The sequence below is a fragment of the Peromyscus maniculatus genome, chromosome 22 (genome assembly GCF_049852395.1).
Source record: "Peromyscus maniculatus bairdii isolate BWxNUB_F1_BW_parent chromosome 22, HU_Pman_BW_mat_3.1, whole genome shotgun sequence".
Taxonomy (NCBI): domain Eukaryota; kingdom Metazoa; phylum Chordata; class Mammalia; order Rodentia; family Cricetidae; genus Peromyscus; species Peromyscus maniculatus.
This window is the reverse complement of record NC_134873.1, coordinates 16,083,533-16,109,172: the sequence shown is the minus strand read 5'-3', so window position 1 is coordinate 16,109,172 and position 25,640 is coordinate 16,083,533. Positions and strand designations below refer to the sequence as shown.

The window sequence follows — 25,640 nt, the reverse complement described above, 5'->3', positions numbered from 1 at the left end:
CCACCTGAGCCACAGCGCCCCTCCTGCCCCCTCTCCGTACCCAGGGCCGGCATCCCCGTCCTCACAGCGCCCCTCCTGCCCCCTCTCCGTACCCAGGGCCGGCATCCCCGTCCTCACAGCGCCCCTCCTGCCCCCTCTCCGTACCCAGGGCCGGCATCCCCGTCCTCACAGCCCCTCCTGAGCCACAGCGCCCCTCCTGCGTGCACAGCCGCCGCTCCGCCTCTGTGGAGAAGCCCCTCAGCAGCGCCCGCTCCGGAGTCCACGTCACCCCCGGCATCACTGGACCCAATTCGGGGTCCCGCGAGGGTCCCTCGGGGGAGGAGGAAGCAGAAGGAGGAGGAGGGGCCAGGGTCGCCGGCGTCTGGTGGCCACGGGCACCGTCCAGACACCCACAGGACTAGCGTTCCCTGTGAGGATACAGGCACACGGGGGCAGCCATGACAGCAGCGCAGAGCATCCTGGGAAAACATCCCACGCTCCTAGGCGACCAATCGGAGACTCGGGTGTGAGCATGCGCACAGGATAGGATCGCGGCGGGCCTTGTCGGGGCTGTGGCGATGGATGGAGACGGGTCCTGGGGACTGGGGGGCGTCTCCAGGGGAGACAGAGGTGGGAAGCAGGTTCTGCGTGCAGACACTCGACTGTCTGAGGCAAAGGCAAGTCCTTGGAGGTGAACACGCAGCACCTTTTCCCCAAGCAGATAGGCGTAGGCCCTAGAGGTTACGACCCCGTAAGTGGAGCCCATGAACCCCAGGCTCGAGCTGCCTCGGCGTAGGCTATTCCTTCGGATGACTGAAAGGGCAAGACAGCCAAGCTGGAAGTGCACTCTCAGCACTGAGGAGACTGAGGCAGAAAGATCGCTGCAGTTTGGATGCCAGGCTGAGCTGCACTGTGAGTTCCAAACTGGCTTCCCCGAAGAGTGTTCCCCTATCTCAAAGGGGGCAGTGGCAGGGCGCCTGGAGAGATGGCCCAACTGAGGACCAAGTTCTGTTCGCGGCACCCACATCAGGTGGCTCAGCACCACCCGTCCCTCCAGACGGTTGTCCTCCTCTGGACTTCTAGGCACCAGGCATGCAAGTGGTACATCACACCTGCCGGCAAACAGTTATACGCCTAAGATAAACCATTTCTTTTAAGAAGCGGGAGGCCATCACATAAACCTGGCAGGGGTCAAGGACCTGGAAAGTTTTGCAGGTCAGTCTGTAGAACCCAAAAACACTTCGGAGAAGTGGGAAAAGGGAAAGAAATACATCCTCCTGACAGTATGGCCGCCGCTGAGAACAGAGTTCGCTGTGCGTCGCCTCTCTCTCTCTCTCTCATGAATGTTTTGTTTGTTTTTCACGAAGCTGCAAAGGTCCCTGCTTCACTGTGGAAAACAACAGCAGCCAATGCAGCTCAAGGTGAAATGAAGACAGTACTGTCCTTCATCTGACATTGTACAACACTTCCCTGTGCTCCCAGGCATTTCTAATGGGAAGAAACATCAAGTCTTTTGACCAAGATCCAAGAATAGCTGGGCAGTGGTGGCACACGCATCTCAGCACTTGGGAGGCAGAGGCAGGCAGATCTCTTGTGAGTTCGAAGCCAGGTTGGTCTACAGAGTGAGTTTGAGGATAGGCAGGGCTACAAAGAGAAACTCTGTCTCGACAAAACAATAAAACAAAGATTCAGGGATAGATCTGGGTGAGTTATAATAGTATATGAGAGAACATAGTTATCCTGAAATAAGTCACTATTTTTTTGGTAGGGTCTCACTACATAACTCTTGCTATGTAAACCAGACTATCCTCAAAGTAACAGAGATCTGCCTGTTGGAATGCTGGGATTAAAGGGTGGTTCCTCATCAAACCCAGCCTCATAACTCCCCCACCTTTCCTTGAACTCACTCTGTAGCCCAGGCTGGCCTTGAACTCACAGAGATCCTCCTGCCTCTGCTTCCCTAATGCTGGGATTAAAGGTGTGCACCACCTCCGCCTGGCATTTTTTTAAAATTTATTTATTTTATGTATATGAGTACACCTTTATTTCAGAAGAGATCCCACTATAGATGGTTGTGAGCCTCCATGTGGTTGCTGGGAGTTGAACTCAGGACCTCTGGAAGAGTAGCCAGTGCTCTAAACCACTGAGCCATCTCTCCAGCCTGCCTCATAACTTTTAGCCATAGATAATCTCATGAATTCTGCACACCAGGGCTTAGCCTCTAGTCTAAGGTCTTACAAAAAATATGTACATTATGTTTATCTGCATCCACTGGGGAGTTGGGGACTTTCTTCAGTAGCACTGTTGAGAATAGTTCTTATTTATCCATTGGTATTGCTAAAAGTTATTTCAAGTCTTCTCTATTTAAGACAACCATGCTATCGCAGGTTTCTTCCCACTTTTATTTGGGGATGGAAGTGGGAGGTGCCATGGTCACTCCTCATGGACTTCACATATTGCTCATATGCCTCTTCACTGTTAATTCGTCCAGCTCTAGAGGGTCACTCATCTTTACCAGCCAACCATCTTCATGACAAGATCTGTGGACAAGCCCTGGATTTTCTTGGAGCGCTTCATTGGCGTCTGTCACCTCTCCTGACAGGAGAGTGGACGTCATTGGCTGCCTTCCCCCATTCCAAAGCACCAAACTCAACTCTTTTTATTTTGTCCCACCTTGAGGCAGCCGATACAGTAAACAACATCTCCCAAAGTTTCGTGTGCAGCATTGCTGACTCCCACTGGTCCAGGACCACTCTCCTTTGATGTCCGTTCATGTTTCTGTGAATTGATGAACTGACAACATGGCAGATGTTGTCCTTTCTCTTTTACTGCTGAGAGAAAAATGAAGCTCCGGGAGCAAGGACTAGGACTGGGCATGGCCCCTGCAGCCTGACGCCTGAAGTGGGAAGTGCCATTCCAGACCCAGGAGGCAGCTCAGGCCAGCAGTTAACCACAAGATAGCCTTGGAAGAAATAACTACTGTGTGGGGATGGGGTGAGGTGGGGGAGGAGTATTGGGGAATGTCAGGAGAAATTCAGTACTTCTTTTTAATTAATTAACTGGCTCTAATTTTTTAATGATATATAATTCATACCTCACCCCACTTCTCAGAACCCAGAGTTCTCCAGACTGCTGAATGAAGCAGGCAAGCATAGGTGGTAGTTTGGCAACCTGGGACTCCACTTGGTTTGGGCTATGCACACACCCCTCTGCTAACAATGTGCTTGAAATCTGAGACATTTACCCACACATACAATACAAGTGTCAGCTCCTCTCCAAATAATGCACCTATCCTGCACTGAGATGCATGCACACCCTCTCTGAACTATAGAATAAGTTCCTCCTCCCCTTAACAATCATCAAACATAGACAGAGTCTATTGAAAAGTATTCTCAGTACATATGCCTGAATTGGTTTAGGGTAGATGCACAATAAGGTAAACTTTGTCTTCAAAGTGAACTTTTAGGGAAATCTATTTGCTATCTTACACATATTTATAATTGGGCTTGGATATGATTAAAATCAAATGTATTATAGGATGGGGCATGCACACTAGAGAAATAGTTATTTAACTTAATCTGTCAATCAAAGTAGAGGCATCCAAACTATCTCCCTTAGCAACCCAACTCCCCTTCTCTTGAACCCTATAAAAGAAGTCCCAAACAGTGACTGGAGCCTTTGAGGACCTCCATTCCTGTGGCTCATTGTCAATCCTGACTGGATATTCCTTTCTAATCTGTCCCATCAGTTTGCCTTGAATAAAGTTTGTGTTTCTTTGCAAATCTGTGTGAGCCCCTTATTTCAGTCTGGTGAATGAGAGGCCAAGAACCTGGAAACACCGGCCTAGACTGCAGCTGCCACTAACAAAGCCAGGGCTCTCACAGCAAAAGCTGGAAAATTTGAGCAACAAAATGAATAACAGCAGTATTGAGCCGGAACACAAAGTACAAAAGAAATATACACAAATCTATACCAATAAATATAAGTGAACAAATAGAATGTGGGGAGAGGGAGACAAATCTTTCTTACTTAAGAATCTCAAATATGTGTTGTGTTACAGTATTCCTCCAGGAGATGGAACTTAATCACGCCAGCCCCGTACCTCTAATAGGAGTTAGATTTATAGATTGGCCACTTTTAGAAGCAAAGTATGAACAAAAGAAAATAACTTCCAGTAGAGAAATGTGGCATGCACTCCCCTACAAAGTATTTGAGACTAGCTAGCAGGACATACTGATAACAGATCCCTCTTGGAATGCTGGAATAGGGAGAGCATGCCACTGCTGTGTGTTCTCCATTCCCACACCACCATACACACATAATTTCAGTCTAAGCATAAAGAGAACATCACAGAGACTCAAATTCAAGGATTTCTTCCTCCTCCTCTTCTTTCTTCATTCTCCTCCTCCTCCTCTCTTCTTCCTTCTTCCTTTTTTCTTCTTCCTCCTTCCTTCTTCCTTCTTTCTTCTTCTTTTCCTTCTTCCTTCTTTATTCTCCTTTTCTCTTCCTTCTTCCTCCTTTCTTCTTCCTTCTCCTTTCTTCTTCCTTCCTCCTTCCTTCTTCTTCCTCCTCCTTTTTCTTCCTTCTCATTTCTTCCTCCTCCTCCTTTTTTTTCTTCTTCCTCCTCCTCCCCCCTCCTTCTTCGTGGTAGAGCACTAGAGAACTCTGGGTTTAGTCTCTAGCAACATGGTACTATGCATTAGATCCTGAACATTGGTGGGAAAATATGAGATCCAAATGAAGGCTGAAGTTTAGTTAATAGTAAATGTGTAATGCTTTTATTTTATTTTTTGAGATGGGGTTTATGTAGCTCAAAGCTGGCTTTGAATTTGCAGTGTAGCCAAGGATGACCTTGGAATCTGGATAGCCCTGCCTCCACCTCCAAGGTTTAGCTCATGGTCTTGATAAGTGTACTAAAGTTTTATAACTTTAGGTTTAGAGTGGAGCTGGGGTTGGGCAGTGGTGGCACTTGCCTTTAATCCTAGCACTTGGGATGCAGAGGCAGGTGGATCTCTGTTTGAGGCCAGCCTGGTCTACAGATTGAGTTCCAGAACAGCCAGAGCTGTTACACAGAGAAACCCTGTCTCAAACAACAACTACAACAAAAACCAAAGCAAGCAAACTAACAAAAATAAAACAAAAGAGTGGGGTTGGAGAGATGGCTCAGTGGTTAAGATCACTGGCTGCTCTTGCAGAGGACCTGGGCTGAGTTCCAGCACCCACATGGTGGCTCACAACTGCCTGTAACTCCAGTTCCAGGGGATCTGATGCCCTCTTCTGACTCTCTTGGGCACACATGTGGTACACAGACATTCATGCAGACAAAATATCTATACACATAAAGTAAAATTTTAAAAAGATGCTAAGGATAGAGGAGAAATGGTAAATGGGGTTTGGTTACTATTACAGCTTTTGTGAGTACTATGAAATAAAAAGTGTATTAAAAAATAGAATTCCTGCCAGGCAGTGGTGGTGCATGCTTTTAATCCCAGCACTTGGGATGCAGAGGCAGGTGGATCACTGAGTTCGTAGTCAGCCTGGTCTACAGAGTGAGTTCCAAGATGGCCAGGGCTATGCAGAGAAACTTTGTCTTGAAAAAAAACAAAACAAAAGAAGAATTCCTGATCATAATAGCATGTCACCAGGACTCCAGGCTGGTCTACAGCTAGCACCTGCCACATAGCATGTACTCAATGTAAAAGCCAGAGCTCTTTATAATTAAAATCCTTGTAGAAATTGCATAGTGCTTCATGAAGCATGCACACCATATTTATTTAACTATTTCTTTTTTAGTGGGCTTCCCAAGAATATTAATTGTACTGCCCCTATAGACAGAATATACTGTGGGGGGAAAAGACTTGATCTTTTGAAATGGTGCCTACCAGTCAGTGGTTGATTAGTGTTTCTATATGAAAAGAATAATTTTGATCACATGAATTGATCACATCAATATTGTTTGCACTGTGTTGACTTGATAATATGGTGTGGTGATACACGACTACTCTAAACTTGGCAGTGAGATTGTAGATCCTCTAAGGCCACTGCTTAGTGTGATGTGTGTCAGGTCAACAGCAACTAGGAAATATGGAGACCTGGGAACTTAGAAAACCAGGTGCCTCAAAGTCCTTGAGAGTTCCCACTTCAACTATCCCAACTCTCTTAGATTCCACTTGACTCTGTGTTCTAACCTGCAGTTTGAAATTTATGGCTATAGATCAATCCCAATTTTTGACAGTGACCGGCTCCAAAGAAAATGTGAGTCAAAACAAGTCATTTTGGAAGACCTTTGAAACTTTACCTCGCCACTCCTTCCTTAGTGACGAGTTTGTCTAGCTGGACCCTAGAAGATTCATAGATGGATTCTCTCCTGAGTTTTGGCTATTAGAGCTCAGAGCAAGGTCAATCACAGGGAAGGACATCAGCTGGGACCTGAGTGTGCACTGCTTTACCTGGCACTGCCTATTGTGATGTCATGGAATCTCAGTCTGGAGACAGAAACTCTGTAGTGGAGAGGGACATAGGCTTGAGAAATGTCCCTAATATGGGGGCTCGCTTTCCCACTGCCGACACATCTTAGCCTTATGCTACTTGGTTTCTTGGTTTGTGGAATATGGGTGTTGTTTTCTAGGTATCAGAGCCAGACAAAGGTGGCAGCCAAGACAGAGGTATGTGATAGCCACTCTCTCTCGAAACTCCCTCTCTCCATGCTGAAACCCTATAGGTTTGTCTAAATGCCCATCCTCTGGGCCGTAGGAAGAACCGGATGGAGGGGAAAGGGGGCTTGGGACAGCATTGATAGATGGCTTCCTCTTTTGTTTTTCCTTCCTTGTTTTGGTTTTCTGAGACAAGGTTCCTCTGTGTATTCCTGGCTCTCCTGACTCACTCTGTATACTAAGCTGGCCTTGAACTCACAGAGATCTGTCTGCCTCTGCCTCCCAGGTGCTGGGATTGAGGGCATGAGCCACCACTGCCCACCTTGCCTTTCTCTTAATTCACTTCAAGAAGCCTTAGGATGGGCATGGTGCAGGAGTATCTCTCTGAGGTCCAGGCCAGCCTGGTCTACATAGTGTGCTCCAGGACAGCCAGGACTACACAGGGAGAATCTGTCTCAAAAAAGCAAGAAGAGGAGGAAGAGGAAAGAAGAAAGAAGCAGGAGGAGGAAGAGGAGGAGGAGGAGAAGAAGGAAGAAGAGAAGAAGAAAAGAAGGAAGTAGTACTAATGGTAGCTTTAGGATCTATTATCAAATAGACACTGAGGCAGAAGGTACTAGATACTGAGAAAGTGCTGTTTAGGAGCTCGAGCTGAAGTGAGACATTCAGATGACATAACTTTGGGGGAAAAGAATGTGGTAAGGGTGCTGTGGATATTGTCCATCACGGGATGGGAGGCAGACAGGAGTGTGAGTTTGTTTTATAAAGAAAGATTTATAATTATATGACGAGACAAAGAAAATCAAGTGGTACTTTGCTGTGGGATTTTTATTTCCAGCAGGGGAAGAATTGTTTGAGTTCGTGGTGCACGTGTTTAACGTTAGTAGGTCATGCTTTTTCTGAGTTTTCGATCATATGAGCAAACCATGAGTGACTGGCTCCCCCACAGCTCTGCCATCTTGCCTAGACTTGGCACATCCACCTCTTATTTTAGTGATTCCAGTGAGTGGTTGGATTCGCATTGTGATTTCGTGTGCAATCCCCATAACTAAACACTGAGCAACGTCTCAGGTTTATTAGCCATTTGGAAATTCTCTCTTGTAAACTGCCTATTCAAGTCATTTGTGCAGTGTGTGTGTGTGTGTGTGTGTGTTGGGTGTGTGTTAGGTGTGTGTTAGTAAGGATCAAATTCAGGTCATTGCTCATGCTAGGCAAAGCACTATACCACTGAGCTACATCTTGGGTCCATTTTTTTCCTTTTTTTTTTTTTTTTTGAGACAGGGTTTCTCTGTGTAGTTTTGTGCCTTTTCTGGAACTCACTCTGTAGCCCAGGCTGGCCTCGAACACACCGAGACCTGCCTGCCTCTGTCTCCCATGTGCTGGGATAAAAGGCATGTGCCACCACCGCCTGGCTTTCCTTGATTTTTTTAAGGATAATTTCAGGCAAATCAAAGGCACACAGAATTGGTAAATGAGCCTAGTCTGAACAAGGCACTACATTCAATCCTTAGTATGAGAAAAAAAAAAAATTAAAGTTGGTCTGGTGAATCTTCATAGACCTGTCAATCATTTTGAAGCAAATCAGAAATAATTTCATGGTAAATGTTTTAGTATGTATATTTTGAGATAATGCCCCACTCCACAAAGAAAAAAAAAAGAAAAAAAAGGTTAATCACAGTATCATTATTACACCAAAAATATAACAATAAAATCTGAATAATTTCTTAATAACTCAAATACCCACCAGCAGCATTTAAATTCCAATAGTCATGCAGTTACTTAATGGCATAAATTATTATTGAGCCAAACTCAATATTGAATGTTGAACAACATATTGAATGTTGAACAATATGTTTCTTTATTCTAATCTACTGAGTCTCTCTTTTCTTTTATTAGTTTCATTCATGTATTGGATAAAAGGGTCATTTCTCTAGATTTCACAATCAACATTTTGTTGATCAAATACCCATGCTGTGTAGCCATACACATATAGGCAACAGTAATTGGACTTAGTGGGTTATAAAAAAGAAAAGCACGAGGTTGGGAGGTGGATATATTGTGGGGTATGTATGGGGGAAGTTGGAGTGGGGAGGGGTGGGTATGATTATATTTGATTGTACACATGTCTAAAATATTCTGAAATTAGGAAAAATTATAATGCCCCCTCCATGTTGTCAGTTCACACACTGCTGCCTCTGGTACTTCATGTGAGTGAGTTGAGGTTTATCCAGAACTCCTGCAGAAATGCATTTGCCAGGGGAGCAGGCTTGGAAAGTGCGACCTTCAAGCGGGTTTAATGCCATTCTTTCTAGACTGAGTAAGGTCTCACAGGCATGGCTCCTCACTCTCTGAGGACTGGGTTTGTTGCCACAGGAGTCAGGACCCCTTTTGTCTTCCACACACATCCACTTGATCCTCTGCCTCTGTCTGCTGTGAGCTGAAGCTACGCAAGGACCTCAGGTGAAGCTAAGGACATGCTAGCACTAGGACCTTAGACATCCTCACGTGAAGGGAAGGACATGCTAGCACTAGGCTCTTAGACATCCAGAACCATGAAGCCAACTAAACCTCTCTCCTTCATAAATGAGCTGATCACAAGTATTCTATTTCAGCAGCTCAACATGAACTAGAACCATGAGAAAGTTGGTTCTAAGATTTATCAGAATTTGTTTTCTGGTAGGAAGAGTTGACGTAGTTCATAGGTAATGATAATCATCATGAGGCACATAATGTGTGATTTGGCATGGCATTTTATTTTGATCTATCATCATCATCATCATCATCTATCTTTCTAACATCTATATCTATCTTATCTATATTATCTGTCTATCTATCTATCTATCTATCTATCTATCTATCTATCTATCTATCTATCTATCTATCTATCTATCTATCATCTATCTACCTATCACCTATATCTATCTATTTACTTATTTTATTGCTAAGGATCAAATCCAGAGTCTTGTGCTCTCTGCAAGCAGTCCACCACTGAACTACATCCACAGGCCTGGTATAATATTATAATTTCTTTTTTATTTTTTTGTTTTTCGAGACAGGGTTTTCCTGTGTAGCCCTGGCTGCCCTGGAATTCACTTTGCAGACAAGGCTGGCCTGAACTCACAGAGATCACTTGCCTCTGCCTCCCAAGTGCTGGGATAAAAGATGTGCACTACCACCACCCCTTGTAAATACCATTTTATACAAATGATGCCGAAACCTAAGAATGCAACAGATCTTTTCATATTGAGCTGCTTAGAGAACCCTGCTAAGTGTATCACTTTGACTTTATTCTCCTGTAGGAATATTCTCTAAATTATGTCATGTGTAAATAACAACAGTTTTATTACCTCTTTTCCAACTTTATGTTTTGGTTCTCCTTGCCTTCATTTATGATTATGACTTCCGGTACAATATTCAGGAGGAATGTGTTGCGGGCATCTGTTTCTTTATTAAGTCAAGGACATTTTTCAGTAATTCACCAGTTATGTATAATGTTTTCTATGGTTTTTCAAATATTCTTTCCCAAGTTAAGGAAGTTTTAGCAAGAATTGGTGTTAATTTAAAAAAATCGTCTAATATTTTAAATTAAATCTCTTTATACTGGGTGCTAAATATTAACTAATTTTCCTGCCTCTATTTAGATGATCATATATTTTTTCTTGTACGTTCAGTCAATGTACTGAGTTGCATGAGAATGTAAGATAATAAACCAGCTGTGAATTTCTAGGATACGTATAACACATTTGTATGTTGGTCCCAATACTTTAATTAGATTCATTACATTCAGTTTGCTGATATTTTGTTTGGGATTAATGCATCTATGCATAAATATATTGACTGGTCAGGTCTTAATTAGATTTTAGAATGATGATTGTTCCAACTTCCTCAATTAAAAATCAAAGCAAATCCGAATTTCCATCTCATTAATGTAACAGATGCCCTCAATATTCATGGAATTGCAAGGGTTTTTGGAGTTCTGTACTAAGAATCTAGAATAAAGACCAGGTTGTTCTTTATCACACACACACACACACACACACACACACACACACACACACACACACACACACACCACACATATACATTCCACACACACACATAACACATGCACACACATACCACACACACACAACACACACACAGAGACACACACATACAAACACCACACACACACACACACACACACACACACACACCCCAAAGAGGATATACTAAGGTTAAGAAATAGGCTCTCATAGCTCCTCTGAAATTCATAGACAAACTTGGGTAAGAGTTAATGTCATTGTCCCAAGCCCAAACTCTGCAGGACAGGACAGGCTAGAAAAATGGGTACACTTTTGTGTGCTTCAGCCTGTGGAAGGATTCTTTCCTCTTCAGGGAGTTCTGGCCTCTGCTCTTAAAGCCTTCCGCTGATTGGGTGATGCCCACTCACAGTACGGAAGGCAATCTGCTTTAAAGTGTACTGATTTTAAATGTTAATCATATGTAAAATTACTGTCAAAGAAATGTTCTAGACTAATATATGGCCAAACAACTGGGCTCCATAGCCTAGCCAAGTCGGCATAAATTAACCATTTCACTCCTTTCTCTTGCTTAGATTTATTATTATTATTTTTTTTAAAAGGGGTGTGTGTGTGTATAAAATCATGTACTTGTGTAATTGTGAGTGTGAGCATGAGCACAGGTGCCAGCAGAAGCCAGAGGTGCTGGATCCCCCTGGAGCTGGAGTTACAGGGGATTGTGAGCCGTGTGATACGGATGCTAGGAATCAAACTTGAGTCCTCTGCAAGAGCAGTATGTGCTGTTGTTAACCGCTGAACCATCTCCCCAAGCCTAATTCTTCCCCTCTTTTTTATCTGCAAAGAGTTTCATAACTTAAATTGTTCTTACATTTAGGTTTTCACTCCATCTCCAGTTTGTTTTTAAATATGATACGAAGTAAAAGGCCCAACTTCATTTCTTTACATGTGGTTATCCAGTTGCCTCAGCACCACTGGTTGAAGCTTATTCTTTTTGCATTGAATGGTCATGGTGCCTATGTAGAGAATCAGCTGACTTTTAATATTAGATTCCTTAGATCCTATAGGTCTATTTTTTAAATAATTTTTGGGTTGTTTTTAGAGACAGGGTTTCTCTATGTAACAGTCCTGGCAGTCTTGGAACTCACTTTGTAGACCAGGCTGGCTTCAAACTCACAGAGATCCGCTTGCCTCTGCCTCCCGATTGCTGGGATTAAAGGCGTGTGCCACTACCACCCTACTCTATAGGTCTATTCTTAAACCAGCACCACAACTATTTTTGAGTACTGTGGTTTTGTACACTGTTTTTCTTTTTCTTTTTCAAAGCAGGGTTTCTCTGTGTAGCCCTACCTGTCCTAAAACTCACTCTGTAGACCAGGCTGATCTCAAACTCATAAAGATCCACCTGTCTCTGCCTCCCGAGTGCTGGGATTAAAAGTGTGTGCCACCACCACCCAGCTCTGTACAAAGTTTTAAAATCAGAAAGTATGGGTCTTCTGACTCTTGTTCTTCTTTTTTTTTTTTTAGCTATTTATTTATTTACTTACTTACTTTCTTAACTTACTTACTATGCATACAATGTTCTGTCTACATGTATACCTGCTATTTATTTATTTATTTATTTATTTACTATGCATACAATGTTCTATCTGCATGTATACTTGCCTGCCACAAGAGGGCACCAGATCTCATTATAGATGGTTGTCAGCCACCATGTGGTTGCTGAGAACTGAACTCAGGACCTCTCTAAGAGCAGCCAGTGCTCTTAACCACTGAGCCATCCCTCCAGCCCTGACTGTTCTTTTTCAAGGTTGTTTTGGCTCCTGAAGGATCTCTGTAATTCCAATGAGATTTTTAGGACAGGGTTTTCATTTATGCAAAAAAGGTCAGTGGGGTTTGGGTAGGGATTACACAGCATCCCTAAAGAATCTATAGATTCTGTTGGTAATGCCATTTTACCATCAAACCTTCTGATCATGAACAAAGGATGTCTTATTTACTATTTACTCTCTACAACAGTGTTTTGTAGTTTTTCCATCTCATGATATAGCCACCTCCCAAACACCCCATCTACTAATACATTACCTTGGGGGTTAGGATTTCAACATATCAAGTTGGGGGATAACATTGGACCCAATATATGTCGGGGAATTTCCCAGGTATTTCTACTTTGTTGAGTGTCTTAAAAAACAAACAAACCACATGAGTACATGTTTGTTTTTCTGCACCACTGCTATGACCATGGCAACCCCCACTTTGTGTTATTAGTATGGAATAGTGTGTTGACCACTGTGCTATGTTGAAACGGTCCTGCATTATTTAAACATCATTTCACTACTGTATCTGGTACTGTTACACTGCACACAGTCCCCTCCCTCCCCACTCTCCTTCACTGTCTCCCCACAGTGTCCTTAACTCTTCCAGTCATTTCTACTTTCATGGCATGTTTACATCTGTGAGGTTATGTACTCTATGAAATTAGGACCCACAAAGGAGAAGAATCATTTGATGTTGGTCTTTCTGAGGCTGGCTTAGCTGCTTTATAGGAGTTCCAGTTGCATCTCTTTTCCTGAGAAAACTATGTAACCTTGTTCTTGGTGACAGAAAAAGTCCATTGTGTAGACACACACATTTAATATCCACTCCTCCATTGTTGCACACATAGCTTGGTTCCATAACTCAGTGATTATTTATAGTGCTGCAGGAAACGCTGATGGACACATGTCTCTGTCACATTAACTTCCATACATTCTTTGGATAAATTCCAAACACATAAGCAGGCACACCCCTGCACACTTGTGTACCTACGTGTACATGCACAAACCAAAAATTCACATTATTTTCCACACTTGAATTCTCTTATAAAAATAGAGATTTTTTTTTTGTATTTTATGTATATGAGGATTTTGCCTGCAAGTAAGTGTACATGCGCACCACATCTTCCCTGGTACTTCCAGGGGCCATAAGAGATCAGATCCTCTGAACCTGGAGTTAAAGTTATAAGCCACCATGTGGGTGCTGGGAACCGAACCTGGGTCCTCTGTAAGTGTAGACAGTGCTCTTAGCGGTTGAACCGTCTCTCCAGCCCCTCAACATTTGAATTCTCAACCCACTTAGAGCCCATCTCTGAATCCTGTATTGAGAAATGATCCACTTTTATTTTTCTCACGGTTTGCCACTGTCTTAGTTTCTATTCTGTCGCTGTGACAGAATGCCCTAACAAAAGAGCCTTAACGGGGGGGGGGGGGGGGGGGGGGGGGGGGGGGTGTCACTTCAGCTCACCATCACCCAAGGTTATGGTCCATTGGTCCATGGTGGTAGAGGAGGTCACAGCTGCAGGGGCTTAGGCTAGCGAGTCAACGTTGCATCTGCAGTAAAGAAGCGGAGAGGAGTGATGAGTCCAAACTGTAGCTCACTTCTCTTTCCCCACTGACACAGTCTAAGATCCCAGTCAGAGAATGACGCCACCACAGTGGCGCCCCAGGTATGGTTATCAAGACGGTTCCCCATGGGCATGCTCGGAGGCACAGGTCCACAAGATTCTAGATTTTGGCAAGTTGACATCACTTATCACAGCTATGGAATCATTTCTTGTCACTATGTGGAGCTCTCTTCAATTAAGCTGACATATGTAAGTGAATTTATTTCAGAGCTGGGCTTTGGGTTTTTTGTTTGTTTGTTTTGAGACAGGTTTCTCTATATAGCCCTGGCTGTCTTGGAACTCACTATTGACACAGAGAAATCCTTCTGCCTCTGACTCCTGATTATTTCAGAACTTTTTTGTTTTTAAATCCCACCTGCCTGCTCCTGTTCTTATGAACTTGTTTATGGTATGTATTAATTTTTGGTCCAGTAAATTGCTCCCTTACACTTCTTTTTGTGGTTACTTTTGGTGACTAACAGACCTTTCTTTTTATTTATTTGTTTGTTTATTTATTTATATTCATGGTATTCATTAATTACACTCATGATATTAATTACATTTGTGGTATTCATTGATTACATTCCCAGTATTGATTCAATAACTGTATTTATGATATTCATTTTTTACATTAATTATATTGATTTATTACATTCATGATATTATGTCCTGATACTACTGTCCATTTATGGGCCTTTTCCATCACACAAAACAGAGATTCTGTACTTAGGAAATCATTGCTCTATATTCCTTTCTTCTCCATCTTGAAATATCGTCTAATCTTTCTGTCTCTATGAATTTGTATAATCTATATATTTCATGTAATACAATTCTATAGTATTTGTCCCTTTTTGTTTTTAATGTAAAGCCATTTTATGTACAACTGCAGGAGAAATAATACACTTGAGCATAAAAATAGGTTATAATTCAAGTCCAGGGTTATTTTAAACAAGTCAGTTCTTTTCATCTGCCATACTGGCCACAGGGATTGAACATAGGTTGCCAACGCTTGGCAACAGATGCCTTCAGCCACTGAGCCATTTTGCTGGCTCCCACATGGCATCCTACCTGTTTACTTGGCTGTTTTCCTTACTAATGCAAGTCTCTAGAGCACAGGACTCATATTTACCTCTAGAGTCTCAGGTCTACACACATCTAGGACTTAGGTTTGTTTAAACACTAATTTGCATGTGGGTGCATGCATGGACAGATGGCATGCACGTGGAGGTGAGCATAACTTGTGCAAATGCTTTTCTCCTTTTACTATGAGGGCTCCAGAGATGGGACTCAAGTCATCAGAATTGGTGTCAAACACCTGTGCCCACAGAGCCATCTTGCTGGTCCCTTAGGATATTTAATCCATTATTCACAAAGAAATAAATGAGATGGTAACTAATGATATGGTTGCAGATGACAACTGATAAAACATATCGCTATCCCCTATGTAAGATGAGATGTGTTGTCAATAAAATCCCCAAACCAGGACGTAAACCTGACTGGGTTTCTCTTTGTGTGTTTCTCTAGGCTCCTAAGCAACAAAACACATTTCTAAAACAGATCCGGAAACTCACAGGTCAGAAGGGTTCTATCCTTATGGGTCAGCTCAAGACTGATGACTGATCAACTATGGACCTGCTTTAGGACTCTTTCCACTTGAAAGGGAAGAAAGTTGAAGAAGAGGGTGTGCCTGGAGAGTATGCCCATCTCTCTGACATCTTTCCTTCCAAAGTCATGCAGACAGCTCCATCCTCCATTGTTTCCTTTCCTCGGGCTTCTCTGTCCCTACATCTTCATGTAGAGCCCAAAGTATGGGAGAGGAGAATGGACAAAGATGAACCAGAGTTTGGTGCAGGAGGTCCATTACCTTTACTCTTCTACCACGGATGTGGATGTGGGATGGCCATCTTTGAAGGGGAAGATGTATCAGGATCTCTGTGTCCCCCAGTGCTGTGTTCCCATTCCGGGCTTCTCATGGGTCACTTCTAGGACATGGTGAAGACAGGATAGTATGCTTTAGAAGCAAAACAAACCTCGATAGGTGTGCTGTACACTCCTCAGCTTCACAATGGGTGTGACTTCATCTTTGCTCCCCTAATTGTTAAATGAAGGGGGTTCTGTTAGATGACGTCAGCATTCACTATGCTAACAGTTTCTTTGCTCCTGTTACAGTCTCCCAGTTGAAAGAAACAGAGATGAACGTCATTGCAGCTGATCTGACACGGTAAGCAGAGTCTGTCTACAGACTGTCCTGTGACAGATACCCGTGCTGACTAGTTTCCTGTCAACTTGATATAAGCTGCCATCATTTTGGAAGGGGGAACGTTAATTGCTCCCCTAGATTGCCCTGTGGGCAAGCCTGTGGTACATTTTTATTCTTTTTTTTCTTTCTTTCTTTTTTTTCTTTTTTGTTTTTCAATGTATAACCCTGGCTGTCCTGGAACTCGCTCTGTAGACCAGGCTGGCCTTGAACTCAGACATCCATCTGTCTCTGCCTACCGAGTGCTGGGATTAAAGACATTTGCCACCATGCCTGGCTGGATTTTCTTAATTGATGATTGATGTGGTAAGGTCCAGCTCACTGTGGGTGGTACCACACATGAGCTAGTGGTCTCAGGGGGTACAAGAAGGCAGGGTGAGCAAACCATGAAAGCAAGCCAGTAAGCAGCTCCATGGCCTCTGCATCAGCTCCTGCCTCTTGAATCTATCTTGCCCTGTGTTCCTACCCTGACTTCCCTCAGCAATGGAGTATGACCTGGGTGTTGTAAGCTGAAACAAACCCTGTCCCCCCAAACATTATATTCATTGGGGTTCCCCACAGGAATAGAAATCCTACCCATGACACCATCTTCATTGTGAATGCTCTACGTAAAACACCTGGCACTCTGACTTCATTTACTCTGAGACCAACTGCCTCCCTCCTAAATTATCCTTCTATTCCTTCTGTAATGTCACTTCAATCCCACTGACATCCTCTGCTGTGTCCAGTATTTCAGGACTTCCTACTGACTGGACCCAGGAATATGTATTCTGGTCAATAGACAGGAGTCTGCGACAGATCTTCCAACATCTGGATAATGCAAGGTCAGGAAACAGAGTTACTAGGCAGGGGACAGAGAAAGAGGGGAGAGAAAGAGGGGAGAGAAAGAGGGGAGAGAGAGAGAGAGAGAGAGAGAGAGAGAGAGAGAGAGAGAGAGAGAGAGAGAGAGAGAGAGAGAGAGAGAGAGAGAGAGAGAGAGAGAGAGAGAGAGAGAGATAGAGAGAGGAGAGAGAGAGAAGGAAGGAGGTAAAGGAAAAAGTTAGTTTGAGCTTTATTTATTTTATGTTTTATGTGTATGGATATTTTTCCCACAGGTAAGTATGTGCACCACATGCATGCCCAGTACCCACAGAGAGCAGAAGAGGGTATGAGATCCCCCAGTACTGGAGTTACAGATGTTTGTGGCCTACCATGTGGGTGTTGTTGGTATTCAAACTTGGGTCCCCTGGAAGAGTAGTCACTCAGTCACTGCTCTTAACTGCTATTTCTCTAGGCCTCACTGTGTAAATATATACACACATATATATATATATATATATATATATATATAGAATTCATTTGTATTTTTGTGCATGTGTGCACATAGGAGCCACATCATGTATGTGGCAGTCAAGCCACAGGAGTCAGGTCTCTCCTTCCAACATGTGAGTCTTAGGGCTCAAACTCAGGCCAAGCCAAGCACAGGTGTGTGTGTGTGTGTGTGTGTGTGTGTGTGTGTGTGTGTGTGTGTGTGTGTGTGTGTGTTGTGTAAAACTTGGGTGTCATTTCTGGGAGCCATCCACCTTGTGTTGTGAGGTAGAGTCACTCCCTGGGACTCACTGATTATTCTTGGCTGTCCAGTGAGGCCCAGGGCATCGACTTGTCTCTGCTTGCCCGGCACTGGGGCACTGTGTTCTTTTCTTTTCCTGTGGGCTCTAGGGAGGGAACTCAGCTTCTCTGTTGGTATAGCATGTACGCTACTGACGGACTCGACTCCTCTGCTCTTGGTGGAGGAATTCTTTACATAAATGATTGATGTTTGTGAATGCAATCCCTCTTTTCCCTCATCTCTCCCTTAGACCAGAAATATTTTGGGTTTGAAATAGCCACTCCCTTCATTCTCTCTAATTTCCCTACTGATTCCAAAGAAAATGAAAACATTTCTCTTTGTTTCTCAGATCAACGCTTATGGAGCTGAATGTTTCAGAATCCCGAGATGTGACTTCTTCCTCCGTCTCTGACGCTGTGGTTCAGGAGGCTGTCCCACCCAGCTGTTACTGTAAAAAGGGAAAGCCTTCTACTGACTACAGCATGTCCTCTGCATCATCCAACAACAGCTCCAGCCTGTCTTGTCTTCCAATGTTTCATGAAGGAACAGCTTGGCAATTCCAGAGCGATAGTGGACCTGTTTCCTCCCAGAAGGAACCATCTATGCCCAGGAGCCCTGGCACAGCCCTGCCTACTTCTCGGCTGACAGATCCTGAGAAATCAGCTCTTTCTCTGAATTTGGCACTTCTTCCTCCCTTACAAGCTCAAACTTCCTTCATTAGCTCTATTTTAGAATCCTTAGATCCTTGTGAGCAAGAGAAAACAAAAGATAAGGGAGAGACTCATTTTCAATCAAATCATGGGTCAGATTCTGATTTGGATGAGAGTCCAGGACCCCTGGTAGGGGCTCCACTCCAGCTCTCTCCTTTGATCAGAGGAGAACTGGAAGGACATATGTCTCAGAAGGCTTCTACTTTGCAGCAAGAAGTGGTGCCTCTGCCCGTGAAGAAATCCTGGAACATACTCAATCATTTGATGGATGTACAAGGAGTCCCTGAAGAAGAGCTCCGGAAAACTCAGTTACCTACACTCATTCCTCAGAGTGCTGAGCAAAATACCAACACATCTCCAGATCCTCCATCATTTCATCTCCACATGAACATTGGGGTGAATTCTGAAGTCCATAGGATGGAAGCAGTGATTTCACAGCCATTTCCCTCAAACAGGGAGTCACAACCCCATGATGACCGCCAAGAACTTAGATATAATCCTTTAGTTATATCAACAGGCACTCCATCTCCCAGAAATTTAGCGGTTAACATAATTCAGGAAGAACAAGCTTTAGTGAAAAAGGATTCAAAGCATGTGTTAGAGCTGAATATAGAGCAGAGGGTCATAGGTCTTCCAGAAAAAAGGGTACAGACACAAAAGGCACAACTAACTAATGTGGAGCTGACACCCAAGATACCACCTTCAGCCACTGACAGCATAAAGGTCACACCACTGGCCTTGCTTCAGGTTATGGACTTAATGGGAATAAACCCAGAACCACAGTCGGAGGTGATAGACTCTGTGGGGTTTTCCCCACAGCCACCAAATCAAGCAGAAACAGTGAGTATAACTCCTCAGCCATTGAATGAAGTAATTGAACCGATAGAAGTAACCCATCATCAGGATCAAACCACGGGATTAAAGAGCATGGCCTCAAGACTGAGTCAAGTCACAGATGACATGAAGGTAACTCCTGTGGCATTGTTTCACGTCACAGATTCCATGGGGATGATTGACAAATTAAGTCCACATGGCATAGAACCAGTAGGAATAGCCCCAAAGCCACAATACCAAGTCATGGAATCAGTGAAGACAGATACACTGCATAACTATCAAGCCAAAAGACCAGGAAGTATGAGTCGAGGGCCACAGCAGACGGTTGTGGAAGCTGTGGAAATGATTCCCCAGCCTCAGCATAAAGACATGGGAACACTGACCATGACCTTGGGGTCACAGAATCAAGCCACAAAACACATCAGGATTACTCCCAGTCCAGTACATGAAAATGCAATGGAAATTAGCTCAAGTGCACTGCCTGAAGACACTGAAGATACAAAAGTGTCTCCAGTGGCAAAACAAGCCATGGATGTCATGCAGATAATTCCACTAGGACAGACACACATTACTAAATCTAGGGCTTTGATTCGAGGCTCACAGCCTCCAGCTGAAAATTTGACCCCAGTGTCAGCTCAACCTGTAGCTAGAGTTTTCCTGCCTTGGCCACAGTCAGGACAAATCTTTGTCACCCGCCAGTCCCACAGCCGCTCAGACCCAACCAAGTAAACACAGAGACTTATATTGCATACAAACTATATGGCTGTGGCAGGCTTCTTGTTAACTGTTCTTATATCTTAAATTAACCCATTTTTATAAATCTATACCTTGCCACATGGCTGGTGGCTTACCAGCGTCTTTACATGCTGCTTTTCCTGGCGGTGGCTGCAGTGTCTCTCTCTCCTTCTTCCTGTTTCCACAATTCTCCTCTCTCCTTGTCCCGCCTACACTTCCTGTCTGGTCACTGGCCATCAGTGTTTTATTTATATAGAACGATATCCACAGCACTAGCTCAACCAGATGTTCCGACTACTGCTGTCCCAGTAGGAACTGTAGAATCTAGAAGCGTACCTCCACAGCCACCATCTAAAGTCCTGGAACCACCAGGAATGACTGATGACCTACTACCGTCAGGTCAGGCCCTGCATGCTCTAAAGGTGACCCCGCTAGTCCAGGCGTCTCCCACAGGAATGATCACAACACTACAAATTATAGAGCCTCAAATCAAAGAGGCTCTGGAATTGCCTTCTGGGTTACAGGGTCAAGTTGGAGTCTCCGTGGGGACTATGCCACAATCTCGAGGCACAGAGTGTGTGTCACTGACTCCAGGAATGTCTCATCAGGTCACAGACCCTTCAGAGTTCACCCCATGGCACCAAGACTTAAACTGTTCGGAGGTGAGCCCAAGGCAAAGTCACAACATGACAGAAACTATGGGGTTGAACTGGCCACAAGTGAAGGATCCAATGGAGACACCACAGTCACATCATCAAAGAATGGAATCCACGAGAACAATCCCAGCACCACCAGATCAAGGTGCAGTACCTATAGGAAGGAGCCAAAAGCATCAAGCTCCAGAAGCTGAAGTAGGGCCAGTCATACCACTGCTTCAGGAAATGGAATATTTGGGGGGGGGGGGTACAATGCCACAGCCTAAGGTTAGGGATTCAATGGACTTACCCCCAGAACAACAGAATGTAAAATCTGAGCACCTAATCCTAGATCCAAGATTGCAAAGTGTGAAATCTGTGGACATAACCACAGATTTAGTCCCAGAAATGGAAAAATATGGATCACCAACTTCAACAGTGGTATGTATAGATTTGGCTCCAGAACTGAATCAGCAGAATATGCAATATGAGGAATTAACCCCTATACCACAACTGCAAAGTGAGACATCTGTGCCATCAGCCCCTGAGTCTCAGTTTCAAGATGTGAAATCTGGCCAACTGACAACTGAACCATGACTCCAAAACAAAAAGTCTGCTGAGCTGGCCCCATGTCCACAGAAGCACAGTAATGTATCAGTACATTTGATTTCCGATTCTCAGTCTCAAGGTATGGAAGAAGCTCTTTCAGCTCTATCACAAGAGTTACAAGGAGATATAAAAATGGTGGAGTTGACTCCAAGACCATCACTTGGAGATATAAAATCTGTGAACTTGGCCCCAGAACCATGTTCACAAAGCACCAGCTCTGATAAGATAGCCTCTGTACCACTGCTTGAGGATACAAAGACTCCATTTGTAGAAGGTAGGAGTCTACTTCGTGAGGCACTGGTGGAGAGTATGGAAGTTGATGAACTGATCCCAAGCACACACTTTTATGCAACAAAATCTTTAGAAGCAACCCCCAAACCAAGTTATCATTTCCTAGAACCTGAAGGACTAACCCTACAGCATCCAGTCTCAGAAACAAGGGTGACCTCTGAACCTTGCCGGCAGGTGGAAGAATCTGCTCCGTTGCCACAATCATCATTAGGGATGAGTCCAGTGCACCATTGAGCCAGACCTCAGAATCTGTGGAGATGAACTCACCACCACTCCAAGATACTCTTGAACCTGGGACCCAAGTTGTAAAAGAGATGGAAGAGACTCCAGAATCAGGAAGTGCAACTAAAGATACTCTGGATTTGCTACTAGATTCAGAAGTGCAAACAATGACCTCAGGAGTGATGGCCCCAGAGCCACAGCCCCCAGATGTGAAGTTTGTTCAGTTGACTCTAGAACCAGGTTTAGAAGTTACTAACCCATCGGAAAGAACTCTGAAACCAGAAGATGAAGACACAGAGACCTTCAGATTGACATTCTCTAAAGTTGATGATACCCAGGGAACCATCATAGACCTATATTCAGAAGTGAGATCTCTGGAGTTTAGTCTAGAACCAGGAGTGCAAGGTGAGAAATCAGAGTCCTTTGCCCAGAATATGAAGTCTGCAGAAGTAATCACCGAACCACCTGTACAAGTTGTAGAACCTGCAGGACGAACTACAGGACACAAACCACATATTAAAGATGTGATCCCAAGGCCACAGGTCCAGGAAATAAAGTCTAGGCAAATGGATAGAGAATCACAGTTGCAAAAGGAGAACTCTGTAAATGTAATACAGCCGTCATCTGCAGGAGAGGTAGATCCTGAAAAGACAAAACCAGAGCCACGTCTACAAAGTTTATCACTGAAGGAACAGATTGAGGGGACACAGTCCCCAAATGTGAAATCTGTGGAGTTAAATCTAGGCCACAGCAGCTCAGTGTCAATTTGAAATTGATTCCAGGGCCCAAATTGCAAAGTGTCCAGTTTCCAATGTTGTATCAAGGGCTACTTCTTCAAGGAGAAAACCCAGTAAATTTCATGTCAGGCCCCCCACATTATGGTGTGAAATCTCATGATGAAATACCATGTTCTCTGGGGCCAGAAACCAGATCATCAGATTTTATCATGAGGCCAAAGATTCCAGAACCACAGCCACAACCATAACCTGGGAAGCCAGTAGACATAAATGTAAGACCATGCTTGCAACATGTGAGATTCTCTGATGCGATCCAGAGCCCTAGCACCAAGGTTTCAAATGTGTACAGTTCATGCCAGGTGTTCAGCTTCAAGATAGGAAGCCTCGGGCACTGATGCCAGAACTGTTTTGGCCATTAAGCCAAGAGACACAGGTTGAAGATAAGAAGCTTGTGTTGCCTCCAGAACTATCAGAGTTTTGCAGTATGAAACACCCAATTATCTCAAAACTATGGAGTTAAGGTCAAAGTCAGAGTTGGGAAAAGTCAAATCTAAGCTGTCAACCCCAGGGACACAAGCAGGAGATAAATGAGGAGCTGCTTCCAGGCTCTACCTTGAAAGGTTTAAAATCTGAGTTACCACCTTCAGGACCACAGTTAGAAGACAGGAAATCTGCAGTCTTAACTCTAGGACAATGTCTAGAGAGGATAAAATCTACAGTGATATCCCCAAGTAGTTCCCAGTCAGATGGATGAAATCTGTGAAGTTGATTCCAGGTTCAAGAATTCAAGATTTGAAAACTGTGGGGTTGGTTGAACCAAAGAAGCAAGGGGAGAATCCCGGGACTTTTGTACCAGGGATGCTGTTTCAAGATAAGCCTATGGAGGTGTTGCGAGAGCCTCATCAACACAATGTAAAAGCCAAGGAACTGACTTCACAGCCACAAACACAAGATAGCAAACGTGTGATTGTCTCATGTCTGAAGCAGCAAAGTCTAAAACCTGTGAATAAAGCCAAAACACAAGGTATCCAAGGAGTAAGATTCATGGATTTAGTCTCTACACAACAGTATCAAGGGAGGGCACCCATGGATTTCACCCTTGAGCCTAGACAGGATGACCACATAAGCTCAGCAGAGTGGAAAGGTGGGATGTTCGACCAACTGAACAAACAGTTGGAGTCGGAAGATATATTGTCTCTGGGGTCAGAACAAGAATCCAAACCTGCAAGTAGAAAACCCATAGAGCTCACCTCTAAACTACAATGTAAAGATGCACCCTCATTTGAATTGGCTCCTGAACCAGTTGTTCATAATGTAAAAGCTCAAGAGGTCCAATATGGGCCACAGGCACTAAGTATGAAACCTTGTCCATTGACTCCAGAATCACAGGTGTACCAAGTGAAAGCCTTGGAGCCAATGTTAGAGCCACTGCTTCAGGATGCAAGAACTGTGGCACTAAATACTGAACCACAAATTGGAGGTACAAAATCTGTGCAGTGGATACCAGTATCTGAGTTTCAAAGGAAGAAATGAATAGGGTCAAACTTTAGGTTACAGTCTCAAAGTGCCAGCCCTACAGAATTGAAGCCGTCTACACAACAGAGTTGTGAGGTCATCTGAATTGATCAGCCACTGTGGCAAGATGTAAAATCTTTAAAATGGATATTGAGTAAGGCACTTGACAGGGAACCTTTACTGTTGGAAACTGCTCATATACAGGACAGGAAATTAACTATGTTAACACCAGAATTACACCTTCAAGGTATGAAACTTGAGTCAGTCAACTATGGATCAAAGTTGAAAGGTGTGAAATCTGAGCCCATATATGTCCACACAATGAAGGATACAGGGATCAAGCATGGTGCTGAATCACAGTTTGTGGGATTCTCTAAGCAGGCCTCGGACTCAAAGATTTATAACTTGGTGCCTTCTGAACTCAATGCCAGAAACCAGAAGCAAGAAGTCTCACAAATTAGGTCAAAAGCAACAACTTCAAAAAATAAAACTATGCTGATATTTTAATTGTACTGAAATGTGATTTTATTTTTATGTTAATAAATAAAATTGCCTGGGGGTCACAGCTAATAGCAAGCCATAGCAGAAACTGGTCGGTGGTGTGCACGCCTTTAATCCCAGCACTTGGGAGGCAGAGCTAGGCAGATCTCTGTGTGTTCAAGGATACAGCCAGCATGGAGACACAGGCCTTTAATCTCAATACCAACCATAGAAGACCTGGAGGTCTGTATAGATGGGCAGTGACGAGGAGGTTATATGGTTGGGTTTACAACCAATGAGAAGGTAGAATAGAAAGTCAATAAAAAGCACAAACACATAGGAAGTAGGACAGCAGCGGCAGTGAAGGGTAAGGTTTTTAATCTCAGCTCTCAGCTATTGCTCTGACCTCTTGGCTTTCATCTCTGAATCGGCTGTGTTATTTAAAAAGACGGTTACATCTACATAAAAGAGATACCGTTCAGTCACGAGCCACATTTGCAACATATCAAGTCATCAGAATTATGTACAAAGCTTCAAGACCTGAAATCTATGGAATTCAATTCAGAGCAACAGTTGCAAGATGTGATGTCCTCTGAGTTGGGCCTGGGAACAAGTCCTAAGTCTTTAGACATCAACCCTGTGCCACAGTCACAAGAGATAAAACCTTCTGAGGGGCGCACAGAAACCAAGCTGCTAGATGAGCCCACTCCGGAATTCAAGCATAAGCCTAGACTGCAAGGTAGGGCATCCTGTGACCCGAGTACAAGGCCACAGATTCACCGTAAAAATGTTATGGCATCCAACACCAGAACACAAAATGTAGAATTGTCTGAGTTGCACCCTGGTCCAGACCTTCAAGGTATAAAATCTAAGGTGTTCTGCCTGGGGCAGCACTTGGAAGATGTGAATTCTGCATGCATTCCCAATGCAAATTCTCAATATATAAACTCCAGTGGGT

General features: G+C 43.8%; 2 protein-coding genes and 1 long non-coding RNA gene across 7 annotated transcripts in view; 2 read left to right on the top strand and 1 right to left on the bottom strand.

Moving 5' to 3' along the window:
• Window positions 1-25,640, bottom strand: part of LOC121826268 (putative Polycomb group protein ASXL2) — a 142,338-nt gene that overhangs the window by 7,212 nt on the left and 109,486 nt on the right. The window contains exons 9-10 of one of the 5 annotated variants that reach the window (XR_013046978.1): window positions 16,100-16,160; window positions 13,931-14,016 (exon numbers count right to left, since the gene is read on the bottom strand). The exons of the other annotated variants lie outside the window; for them this stretch is intronic. The gene's annotated coding sequence lies outside the window, so the exon portion shown is untranslated. The remainder of the gene's footprint in view (window positions 1-13,930; window positions 14,017-16,099; window positions 16,161-25,640) is intronic. 5 annotated transcript variants of the gene reach the window in all.
• LOC143270083 (uncharacterized) lies at window positions 239-3,761 on the top strand. Its single transcript, XR_013047004.1, has 2 exons — window positions 239-1,194; window positions 2,471-3,761. It is a non-coding gene; the product is annotated as an uncharacterized LOC143270083 (long non-coding RNA).
• LOC143270078 (uncharacterized) lies at window positions 6,376-24,714 on the top strand. Its single transcript, XM_076558756.1, has 5 exons — window positions 6,376-6,644; window positions 15,594-15,642; window positions 16,239-16,290; window positions 17,055-17,150; window positions 18,264-24,714. Exons 1-5 carry the CDS (start codon window positions 6,510-6,512, stop codon window positions 20,185-20,187), a joined length of 2,256 nt encoding a protein of 751 aa, XP_076414871.1. The 5' UTR covers window positions 6,376-6,509; the 3' UTR covers window positions 20,188-24,714.

Excerpts from the sequence above, each read along its gene's own strand:
- LOC143270078 (XM_076558756.1), top strand. The coding sequence starts at position 6,510 with ATGTCCCTAATATGGGGGCTCGCTTTCCCACTGCCGACACATCTTAGC. Across the intron at positions 6,645-15,593 it reads AGGTGGCAGCCAAGACAGAG|GCTCCTAAGCAACAAAACAC; the intron begins GTATGTGATAGC and ends GTGTTTCTCTAG. Across the intron at positions 17,151-18,263 it reads CAACATCTGGATAATGCAAG|ATCAACGCTTATGGAGCTGA; the intron begins GTCAGGAAACAG and ends TTTGTTTCTCAG.